Source organism: Trematomus bernacchii, unplaced genomic scaffold, assembly GCF_902827165.1.
Source record: "Trematomus bernacchii unplaced genomic scaffold, fTreBer1.1, whole genome shotgun sequence".
NCBI lineage: Eukaryota > Metazoa > Chordata > Actinopteri > Perciformes > Nototheniidae > Trematomus > Trematomus bernacchii.
This window is the reverse complement of record NW_022987616.1, coordinates 3,898,590-3,911,654: the sequence shown is the minus strand read 5'-3', so window position 1 is coordinate 3,911,654 and position 13,065 is coordinate 3,898,590. Positions and strand designations below refer to the sequence as shown.

General features: G+C 40.3%; 1 protein-coding gene across 1 annotated transcript in view; it reads right to left on the bottom strand.

Annotated features, from left to right (window-relative positions):
• The window catches only part of ctnnd2a (catenin (cadherin-associated protein), delta 2a), a 208,383-nt gene that overhangs the window by 178,038 nt on the left and 17,280 nt on the right, over nt 1-13,065 (bottom strand). The window contains 1 exon segment of the mRNA XM_034132641.1: nt 1,199-1,329. Within this exon segment, the coding sequence (XP_033988532.1) occupies nt 1,199-1,327 (129 nt within the window). The 5' untranslated portion in view covers nt 1,328-1,329.

Genomic DNA, 13,065 nt, shown 5'->3' with positions numbered 1-13,065 from the left:
CATTTGCTCTCCCAACAGGAGGGGGACGGAGACTGCAGGTTCACATCTCGTCCAAAGCATGGATCTAACTTAATTGTGCATGCTTCAGTGATTCAGAAATCTGAGCGCACTGAGAGAGAAACCCACAAATGAATGCCATTTGTAAAGGAAAGAAAATATGAAATTGCCATCAGCACTTGTCCTTCACTTGGTATGGGTAAATGGAATATTTTGTGGTATTAAATTAAGGAGGATTTCAGAGTCAATGCATCTTTGTGTATTGCATGTACTGATGAGCTAAATCCAAATGAAACAGAATTCCATTATTCAAAGAAAATAAGTCCACGGCTAAACACAAATCACCAGATGCAATTAGTGAGTGTGTGAGTTTTTATTTTTTTTGAAGAGCGGCTCGGTACTCAGAATATCTTCTCATCATGCAAAGGTCATGTTTCTGTTGGGTTCTTTATTTTAAACTTGTGCAAACTAACACACACACACACTTTACCGTAACCTATACTGTTAAATGTGATGGTTTTTAACTTCTACTTCGACACTTGGAACTGTATCATTGAAACTTAAAAGCTACATCCCTTTGAATTATTCCTTTGTTTCTCCTCTTTTTGCTTTCTCTACATCTTTTCAGTCCACTTTTTTTTATCTCAGTAGATTTAAATTGCCAACTTGCAAATTATTATTGTCCAGTATCTCCCTCTACACCAAACGAACCCACTCACTCACAGTGACTTTCCCATGTCATCTGTCCTCTCTTCTCTCCTCGCTCTAAGTACAACTTTCCTTCCCTCTCTCCACCTCCTCCTGCTAACCTGAACCGGGCCGCCCCATGGCCCGGCCTGTACACTTACAGCACTGCAGCTTCCTTATAAAGCTCCCTGTCTAGTAATTGCCTTGATTTTAATGACTTTTTCAATCATGTGTAGTTGGCTACAGCTCGCGCCCCGTAATCCCCATCATTTCCATCCATTACGCTCCCGTATTCCCTTGGCACCAATCAATCTTTGGTTTCTTTTAAACACTTTACAGCAGCAGAGCACTTTTTTCGCTAAATAACAGTGACAACCTTCTGACCAGCCTAATAGCAAGCTGTTTATGGGCTATGAGGGGAGGGAAGAGGAAAGAGCCAAAATGTGCCTTTCTTATCAAAGTTAAACACAAGCGAGTTTGGCACCAGAACACGTGTACATTTGAGAGTTCCTACCTGCTCTTTGACAGAGGCGAGGATGGAGGACGTGGTCTCCGTCTCAGATCTTTCTCCATTGGAGGCTGGCATCACAGGGGCTACCATGGCCCCTTTCTCCTGCTCCGCGGGCTGATCTGGCACCGGCATTGCTAATATAAAAGAAAATACACACATAACATCAATATTCATCCAGTCAAGACTAAACACAGATATGACACACATATATACAGATTTGGTGTCACGTACACTTCCAAGATTATTATTATCTCTGATCTGTTTAACAAGTAAATGTCCATAATATGCTTAGAAATCATAGGGTGTAATACATTGCTTGAAATTGTTCGCATCTTTACTAGGAACTTCTAATAGCTAATTTGGCACACTTTTAAGGGTGGGGTAGGTCATTTTGGAGAAACCAGCTCGAGTGTGCTAGAATTTGAAAATACACAGCCGGAACAAATCTGCCACTTCCTTACAGAGCCCCTCCTCCAACACACACGAACGCGCACATGACCAATGAGGGCACGAGATAAGTTTGTGCACAGATGGAAGGCTGAGAGGCAGGTAGGCCATCCAGTTATTTTAGCCGGGCCGGCTCAAATGATTGGTCGTGCTTTTTACAGCGCCACGGCTTCCACAGATGACATTTTCTTATGGATTTGTTGTCAAAGCACTTAAGATATTCATTGCTATCGGGATGTTAAGAGCATTCCATGGAATATAACAAAAATTGTATCTCGAGCCGGTTTCTCAAACTTACCTACCTTACCTTTAAGGGTGTCATTTAGTAAATAAATAAAAGGCTAAAACCAGGGTTGTAGCTAACAGCATAAATCACTGACTCCATGGCAACATTATACTTACTTTACTCCCCCAACGCATTATTTACTTTAGCTCCGAAACTTAAGAAGGATGATTATCTAACAAATAACAGACACAAATGATATGGTGGTAACAGCATAGCGGGTTGAAATGTTTTCAAAGATGGTAACAAAGCAAAGCTCCTAAACACAGGAAGGGGTACATTAGAATGTACCAAGTGACATCCACATCATAGGGGGATCGGAATATCTAGTTGATATACAGTATGTTGTTTCATTTTTCTAATCTTTGTAACTACAAGAGGTTCTTCAGCATACAGTGAAAAATAAGCAGAACAATATAGGGCTGATGTGTCCAGTAGCTTGCAAGGTAATCCATGATTAAACAGAGAGATGTCACACAGCTTAATGAAAGACCTCCCTTGCTGAGATAATGAACTCTTGAGGGCTCTTCTAGTTTATTAGTGTATTCAAGTTTTTTGCAGTTTTTTTAGAGTAAATATTAACAGTAATGTTATTTAGAGCTAATCAGACACACGTTGAGTCTAAGTAAGCTATTAGCACCAGGCTAGTCAACCCACAAAGTCAACAATAGCTGAGTGCAAATCAGAAATCCAGTCTGTTCTTTAATATAGTTAGATAGCAAGCAGACAGACAGCAGGGCCAGACAGGGTGGTGTCGGTAAATAAAAGATGCTAGAGAGATGGCCCACAGATGGTTATTTTCACTCTCACTTACAAACACCACGACTGTCTGGCATCTCCCCTTCTGAGTGGAGATGAGTCAAGAAAGTTTGGCTCCAGAGCAACCACAACCCCAGCAAAGACCAAAACACACCAGCTGGCGGACTGCCACATTGTCTTGCATGAGTCGACTGTGCAAGTCAGCGGAAGGAGGAAGGACTCATCTCACCTTATTTGTGGAGTCCTGCAGTTGTTTCCTACAGTAAACACCTCCGGCAATGAAGTGGAGCCCTGACCTGCCACCACAGAATGAACCTATGCTCCATCAATAATTTAATCTGAGGCTTCTTGGCAATAGTTTTGTGCTAAGGTGGTTTGGCTTGCGTTCCCCAAACCATCCAGTTATGCCTGTAGCACTCAAACCCACTGAATTTTGAATAGACATTAAAGACATTTCTCATGGCAGGAAAATCACAGGTGTGACTAATAACATTAATGATGGCTTCTTTCCATTTAGCTGTGCCAGTAAGCCATGCCAGTGTGCCAGACTGCAAAATGAGCCCCTGCATGGCATACCTAAATGAAATGAAGCTGTTATTAGTTACACCTGTTTTGATAAGTCACAATGTCTCTACCCACTGGTTGGGTTTTCTTATGCTTAACACTGAATAAATGTAGAGGACATTTCATTTATTCTTGCCTTCCAATAGATTATTTTGAATTACTGACACTGATGAACAGTTTTTATGGCATTGGTTTATCAGACAACCCTTATTATCCCAAGGCTTTCTGACGCTTTATATTCACAATATTCATTCAACTAAGTCACAAATACAATTACATTCAGTGAGCGGAGAAAGGTAATTTTTATGAAGGGAATTATAACAAGAGTATAAGATTATTTATATAAAACTGAATTACCCAAATCATTTAAAAGAACAATCAAATCTAAATCCAATCCCAGCAGCAATGCAATTTTTGAGCCTGTGCATACAACAATACACATCATTGTGAACCATTTATTGTCCGCGAAAGCCATAGATCATGTATAGAAAAGGCACACACCCTTTGTGATTAGTGTCCAGACAGGTGCTGTGTTGTGTTCAGAAAATTGAAAAGTTGGCTCACTGTATATTGGCTGCTTTGGAGATAACCCCAGTACCAAAACATTTGCCATCAGGTGTCACAATGCTGCATCACCCCAATGTTCCTCCTGAGCTATTGTCAGCAGCCACAGTTGAGCTGCTGTTGAATAGATGCGTTACATCCTGCAGGCTACAATGTAACAGGAGCCGCAGCTTATAGGGGGCTTTTGTAGCTCTGGGGCCACACTTAATTGCAGCGCATTCTGGCTGATTTGAGCTGTGTGCAGCTTCCTGTTGAACTGAGGAGAAATGATGGCCTGACATTTCATTTGGCTCAGACCTAGATAAGACATGAAAAGCTCAGACAAAGTCTCCTTTTTGACAGCATGATAGAGGACCCAGCATTTAGCAGAGTTCCTTGGAGAACAAAGTGGAAAAACAAAAGAGAAATTCAACAGGAAACAAATGGCACATCACAGTTTGAAGTTTTACTTCTTCTTCATAAGTTTGCAGTTTGCAAAGGAGACCAAGCAATAAGTGAGGGGATTACTCTATCATTCTATTTATTTAGTGGATAAGAATTATTAAGACTACTTAATTCAGGAATGTTGGTTGAAGGTTTTGGTTCAACACATAAAAAGTCATTTGGCTTTACGTTTTTAAGTCTTAAGTCTTTAAGTAACCACGTTTTAAATATGGTTTTCATTTCAAAACAAACTTGGGCATTTGCTGTACTTGTCTCTTTCAATAGAAAAACTGATTTTGCTCCATCCACAGGAAGAAAACACATGCAAGCACATACAAAAACAGAGCTTTGTCAAACCCCGACTCATAGGATTCGGCAGGATGGGCACCTCTGACCCATGCTCACACCGTGACCTGTGGCCTCCACTCCTGCCCCCTGCCGGCTGAACACACCTTACGCATGTATACTCCCAGACACACACATTCAGGACATGGAACACATCGTCCTCTGAGGTTCAATGAGGTCTTTTCCCCTTACCCCCTGACCCCTCAGCTGTCTGACTCTAAGCATTGTTGGCTCTGCGGCATTGCCCTGCTCTGACCTCTAACCTTAACTTCTCTTGTTATCTTTTCTCCTAACTTTTAAAAAGGTGTCTCCCACCATTGCACAACGTATGCTAACAGATTAATATTGATCTATTATTTTAGTGAAACCACATGATTAATATGATGCTTTGAAAGTCTTTTGAAAAATAAGTAGTACTCCCTTTTCAATCTATTGGAGTGTCGTTATAACGTTATTATCTTGATTCCTATTTTTAGAGAATGTACCTCAAATTCCATCCCAAAACCACATCCCAAGTATTGCGTGATCAGGAAGCCATTGTCCTCAGCATGTTTGAGGGAAAGGCTCCTCTAAGTACCACAATCAAAAGCATGCTTCTCCCCTCCACATGAAATGACACTGTTAAAATATTTACAAAGCTCTGAATGCTAGCTCAGTTGAAAAAGAATTGTATGATGGCTGCAAAAAAACAAGGGGGTTCCTAAGGGATGTGAAACAAGTGGAGCTAGAATCCTCCTGCAGATCTACTCAATGCTATTACACATACTTGGTGTTAATCATGGAGGACATTTTGACATGTCACTGTTGGAAACACAGGTGTAGGTAATAGAATTAAGGATAGCTGAATTCTATTTAGCTGTTTCAGTGTCAGAGCCCTGCTATAATGGATGCCATGGCACACTTGAATAAAACAAGCCCTTGTTTATATTGTAACACCTGTGCTTTTTACTATCATGACAAGCCAACATGTCTGCTTTGAAAAATGTCTTACCTTCTCTAGACAAAGTGGCTCACTCGACCAGCAGCAAAGGATTCTCAGACAATACAGCACTGTGGAGGAATGGAGTGTGACACGATTTTAGTGTATTGCTCAAGCCACTCACTGTTTATTACTGGCATATAAATATATCATTATAGATTTAACTTAATGATAGTTATATGGCATAGCTCAAATTGAGAATGGCCATACTTATAACAACAAAAAAGTTCATTATAAAGCCAAATAAAAGTGCCGATGCTTACCTGAAAGCACTAGCTATCCAGAAACATAACGGTTACAGTTGCACACCTGCACGCAATCAGCGCTAATTGAACATAAGTGGCAAAGACAAAACATACGAAAACTAGCTTACAGTAAGCTAGCATAACATCCCTTTAACGTCACTTCCTTGGGTTAATTTGGACTAGTTAATATTCATTACAAATAAAACCAAAGTTCCAATGATAAAAAGCTATAGGACCCGTTTTACCAGCAGCAAGAGACATATTGTCCGCTTATTGTTTCCAACAAAAAAAACGTAGCAGCCTTGATAGCACCCAGGAAAGTTAGCTAAGACAGGCAACTACAAACCGTTCCACATATGACACAATTATCGCTAAATACATCGTCAGCTTTTAAATAAATGCTACGACATTTGTTTTTCTTTTTATCATTTGCAGTAGTCGTTACCTGCTGTGGGCTGTCGACCAATAGAGACTGCCAGTTGTTGCCGTTTGCACGTGCAGTAGCGCTCGTTCATTTAGTGCAGATTTACTGCAGGTGCTTCAGAGATGACGCTATCCAATCACAGAAGAGCACCCACTACTGACTAGATGGTGTAATGGCACTATGAGTACACAACCTTTATAAAGGCTGCTGTTTATCTAAAAAAACAAGGTTGTGTTGTCAACCTGCAATAAGGGCTTAAACTGCAAACAATGTAGATACTGTACTTTCACTATCATATGACATTTGCGTTTATATACATGTCAATACAGGGACCCAATTATAGTGAGTGGATCAGTCCCAAATGATGGTCTACTCTACTCTACACTACAATATTTGCATTCATGCATTACTGAAAATGGCTGATTGTGAACAATAATAGCTTGACTTAAATAATATGCTGCCTTTATAATATTATAATCTGTAAGTGATAACATGTGTTCATCATTCTTTTAATCCGCAGTGGAAAATTATTTCTGTAGACATTCATTAAATATCTCTTATACTTTCCAAGAAAAAAAAGTAACTTTTTGTATTCAGGTATGAGTCATACCAGTCTGTGGAAGAAGCAGGATTTATTGTGACAGCAGAAAGAGAGGTGTTATGTTTCACGGATAAGCCAGAGTCAGTCCTTTTACTTATGATGTAACATTCTTAGTGGCTGCATTCAACTGTTGAGGCAAGAGGACCTGCCACCTTTCTGTCTTTTACAGTGGATTACTGCTGAGAGGCTGTCACCAAAATATGATGTTTACCACTGATGTGTCAGATAGCAGTTTATTTTAACTGCTATCAAACTTAACTCTGCGTTGGATATATGAGACACTCCATGTTAGCCAGTCATTGTGTAGCATTGTCTTAAATCAAGCATTATACTGCAGCACAGACATGCAAGGTACATTGTGAAACAGAGTTTACGGATTCAGCTGTTGCTTTAGATAAAATTAAGAAAAAATGGTATTCCACTGAGTCTTAGTGCTGTCTATATATTGCTGTAGGCTAGTATGCCTCATTAAAATTGACTCATGCCAATATGTTCATTTAATTAGAATTTTAAATCCAATTTGATGAGCATCAAATCTGTCTAGTTCCATATGAAACTCAAAATGAGGGACATGTACATTCAAATTGATAGAAATTTCTGAGTTTTGAATATATTTTAACTCATTAGCTGTGTGCTCTTCGCAGTCATCCTCAAATAATTATCATCCCAAACATATGCTTATAATGCTAATGTCATCAGAATGAGGCAAAGCTTGGAAAATAAAAAAAAGTATAATTATAATTTCCACACCCAATTTCCCTAGCCAATCACTTGTGGTTTCCAACGCCTGCTTTGCCTTTCAAAATAATTCCCAAAGTCTGCCACATATGAAAGTCTTGGATGATTGATGGCTCCAATTTACCTTCATGTACAGTTTAATATTAAACTCTGAATAATGTATATTTCAGTGAGCACTGGGGAGAGATGGAGATGGTGTTTGGCTCTAGATGTGGACAAACACACACACACACACACACACACACACACACACACACACACACACACACACACACACACACAAACACACACACACACACACACACACACACACACACACACACACACACACACACAAACATGCACAGCACAACTCACTGTATGCCTGTGTGGGCAAGCACGTCAACATTTTTAAATATTCTGAGACACCCATAACTAAAAATAGATGCTGTATTCTCGTCTACAGAATTGAAATATACTGAGGTGAATAATACCAAACAACAACAAGTTGGATATACAATATTTTACCAATCACTCCCTATTTAACAACCATTTAAGTAAGTTTTGGGGCATGAATATTAAATATAAATTTGAAAATGAATGCAACACGTCACTGATTTTTTTTATGTGGCTCCATCTTTCCATTTCAAGAAATCTGAAAAGGTTGTAGGCCGTGTTTTAGGATTTGCTTTGAATCCAAACATACATCTTAGTAATGAGAAGCATCAAAAATCCTTTCCATATGTGTATGTATGTTTGTGCATATAACCAGTAGCTACTGTGCAAACTCACTATGAGTACACCACCATTCATCATCACTCTATATTCATGCATGTGTGCAAATTTGTGCAAATCTCAAAACCATCCTAATATGAACTTTGTCGTTTTGAAGCATATGGTGCTTGCGAATAGTCCCAGACTCCCAGAGCTTATAAATTTGGCAAAGGAATACAAATGTGAACGCTCATAAGCATGTCTTGACATATTGACGTATTGGTGGTTTGTTAGACTTATATTCCCTCTGAGAAATCAACAAACCTCAAATAACTCCAGAACAGGCGATACCAGACACAGAGCGAGACTGGAGGAGGGTGTGGTTCACAGCTCCAGCAGCTCCAGTGATTCTGAGGCTGGTCACAGACAACTGAGATCTGATGCCTCGGGCCTGTTTTGCTCGCTTTCAAAAAGCCTCATTGCAAGCAGTCAACAGAGACAGCAACATTGATCAATACCAATCAATACCTCCAGCTATTGCTAGTGTAGCATTTATATGATATACTCCAATTATTTTGTGTCATCTCGAGCAACAATTAGTATTCAAAGAATGAGAAAATACACAGTTTTTTGTTTTGGTTGTTGCTGTAGCCTGGGGGCGCTAATGTGAAGCGCAAACACACACGTATGCACACATGTATATTCACACAGCACAGTGTGGCAGTAGGGAAGCTGTCAGATGGTTGACCTAGATTGGGTTCTGGGTTTGAAGACATGCAGGAGAAACTATCTGCATGCAAAGTCAGAAATCTCTGCTTCCACAGTCAGTGTAAGGATTTGCAGTACTCCCTCCTTCTGCTTCCCTTTTTGTTTGTTGTCTGTCTGTCTGTGTTTGTCTCCCGGGCTGGGCGTGGCTGACCTACTTCTGGTTCCCGCCAATTCATCTCCGCAGCTGCTTCTCATTCATCCTGATCATCTACTCATCCACACCTGCTTATTAACCCGGTCTCCTCATCCAGTCTTCACCAGTTCGTCGTCAAGATTACACTGGTAATACGTATTGCTTTCTAGCTTGGTCCGTCACTACTCTGGAATTCGTTTTTGTCTTACCTGTTTGTCTCTTTATTCAGTATCCATCATCTCCTCCTCCGCTTGCCACGTCCAGCCACTTCCTCGTCGGACTCATCAACTCTTCACACAACCAGCTCCAGCCTGTTCGCAAGCCTCTGCTCGGAAACCCCTGCTCGCCACTCTCCTGTCCGGCTGGACAAACTCTCACTCCTGCTCCAACCAACCCGCTCTCGGGAGCGCAAAGACACAGGCTTGTCCACCTTTAATCTACCTGGCGTTATCCCCAGCTGTCTCCGGAGCCTCGGCGGAGGATCTCCACTCCCTAGCTTTGTTTTCCCCTTTCCTGGACAATATTACTACAGTTAGTATCCTCTGACTCGATTAGTAATTAAAACCTTTTGCTGCAAACTCCTGTTTCTCCTGTCCGTGTTTGTATTGTGGGTTCATTCCTGAAAGAGCGATCACGGAGCTTAACAGTCAGAGAAACCAGCACGGAGAGGTAGAAATTATTCCAACTTTTTTTCCTGCTACAGAATATTGTAAACTTTTCTCCCTATAGTGTTTTTTGTATTTCATTCTGACGTTAGGAAGGCAGGTAGGAGGAGAGTGTGAAAAGAAGACGGATATGCAGAGAGACAGAAAAGCCCACTATGGTGTCATTTGATCCCAGAGCCATTAAACTGTCTGCATGAGTGCATGGTCTGAATGGTAATTAGGAGCATTTTAATTGATATACAACAAGAACTAAAGAAGTGCATTGCTGCCATACAGAAAATACATTTTGTAAGACAAAAATGAGAGCATCTTTTCTCAAATAAATGAGATATTCTCAAAATAAGAAGTTGGATCTTTAAAATACTGTTAGTGCCAAATAGGTGGAAACCATTCTTCATAAATTCAATCAAAGTCAAGATGCATCATGTGTCTCAAACTTCAACACATTTGGACCAATGTAACAATGACAAATCATATTTGACTAACACATTTTGATCTTAAATGATGGCACTCTTGTTAGTCCAGGAAATGATACAAACCTGAATCTTGACTTTCTTTCAGCAGAGAGTCAAAACATGCCAAGCTGTGACTTATCTAAAACAAAACAACAACTGGTGAGGGGATAAGACTTTTAGTGTTTGTATCAACATTATATGCAACATTGTGCCTGGCGCCTGGAAACAATGTCTGCTCATAAGCAGGTTTCATCAGCTCGAATGTCAGAATACTGGGGCTCATTAACACGACTGAAATAATACTGTCTGCAGAGCTGTCAACAGGAAGGCAGCGTTCCACCGCTACTACTGTCACCTCTGACGTGAGATGCGTCAGGAAGTTACAGTAACGCAGCCTCACAGTCACAAACATGCAGGCTATGCAGAGTGGAAGGAAAACACTGTATGGGTATGCTAGCAAAAGAGGCCAGTTGATCAGGGGGATAAGATTTACAAAATATTAAATATGAAAGAAGATAAAAGGGTAGGAACAAGAAAGTAGAGAGTATGAGAGAAAGTCGGAAGAAATCAGGCGTATCTTTACCTGAGTCTTAACTCTTTCTTTCGTCTCACACCTCCCTCTGACTCCCATCACACATGTCTGAACAATGTGCAACTGATAATCTCCTTATAATCAGCATGCTGCCAAAACACGCAGCATGCAAACAAACCATCTTCCTTTCCTTGCCGCCTGAAACTAACCAAGAGCTGTGACAAAGTTGAGACAATCAGTGACAGGGTTAATAGGAAATGTGCTCTTGGTCTAATGAAACACCTCTTGTGTTTTCATGTGACTGTTGATTTGGTGTTTAAACACACTACAGGACTACCTTGCAAAGTTTTCCACCGGTACACATTTGTCACACTTAGCTGACTGATCTGTTTGACATGGTTCAGCGCTGGTGTCCACTGCTCCTGGATTAGCTCAGAGCCATGCCATCATCCCGGATCATTTGTCTTGACATCAGGCAGTCAGTCATCCAGCAGGTCAGCCATAAGTCTTTCTTTGTCTATCTCACTGTCTATCTCATTCTAGAGGTCGTTCTCTAAAGAAAAACACATATTTGGTCGTAAATCAGCGACGAAACAACACATATGTACATAACTTTTATTTCATTGCCTTCTCTACAATGCAAACATACCTTATAATGAGATCCTGTATCCTCTGCCTTTGACTTATATACAGTTCTGAAAATAGAAACGTACTGTTTATGTTCATGTGAATCAATTCCAGTTTTATGTATTATATATGCGTTGTGGCAGTACAGGAACCACAGTACTTGCAATGACAGATGAGCAAGAACGCATTTCATTCGGTAAGAATAGCCTATGCATTGCCTGAAGCACGCCAATGTATGCATAACATAATGTGCAATATCCCCAAATCCATTTATAGAAATGAAAGTACAGTCCGACTCGTAAGAAAGACAGGGAGTTAATGCTAACAACTAGCGGCTGCCTGGGGGAGGCTACTCACGGTTGGCATTCTTCCTTACTATCAGTGAAAGCTCCCTTTACCTCTCAGAAACCTTGTCCTTGACTTGAAATCCTGTACGAGAAGACGGTGTACAAAATGTAATCATCACAGGATCTGCTTTGATTCAATTTTGCAAGAAAACCAAATAATATGTAGTCTTCCTCTAGCCCCTGTGGTGTGGAAGCATATCACATTATGTATGTTGCATGCCTCTATATTTCAAAATTCTATCAAGGTAAATGTTTTGTACAGTACCTGTCCCACAGGCCGTACAACTTAACCACATAATGTCCTTGCCTGCAGGTCCTATTAAGGATGTTAGCCAGCATATCCCTGATGCACGCTTTACTATATCCTAATTTCACAGCTTCTAACTTTACTCATTTCTTTTTTTTCAATGTCTAGTTGCTACACTTATATGATTCTCTTTCTGGTACAGATAAATGAGGGGTAATTACTTTTAATTATATCTGTGTGCTTATTTATTTCTGTTAAAAGAAAATGTTATGCCGCAGGATCAGTATGATGGCCGTAAGCATCATTACCCCGTCGCCCAAAAGCACAGCCAAATGTGTCTTTTTCATCACCTTGATCGGTTCAGAAACCTCCATTAATGTAAATGAAAAGAGAGCCTTGCTTCACTGCTGGGGGCAACTAGATCCAAAACGAACCTTGGTAATTTTGCTATGTAAAGTAATTGATTGACATTAATAATGAGTATGATTTAGTTGGCCCTTTGTGACCCTGTGGTAGAAAACAGGCTAGTTATAACCAATATATAACTGCAGACACCAGCTTTTTGCTATAAACAGGCCTTTAGAGCTGTCCATGGTGCTGGAAATAAAACTACCCCACTGTTTCTCTGCCACTCATGAAACAGCCTTTTGAACAAAGTTATTCATGATCATACTTCTTTATTTATTCTTTTTAGTAAAGACAAAGCTAAGCAAAGTGAGTCTGCACACAGTCATTTGTGTTTCCTCCTCAATACTCTTTGGGACGTGAGCTATTGAATAAAATGTACGTATAACCCTAAACCTCTGCGTGTATATATAAGCATGTTGTCCCTCTGAAGTGCTTGGAATTCAAGGGGAATGCCAACATGCATCACTTTAAAAGTCATTGCTCACCCATGTCTGCTGCACAATTATCATCTGAGCCAATGACTTTAGAAGAGCGATAACCTGATAATGCTGGAGATGACATGCGTTCCCTGTGACAGGTGGATGGATAGCAGGACTAGACGTAAAGAACTGCTTCTAAAAGCA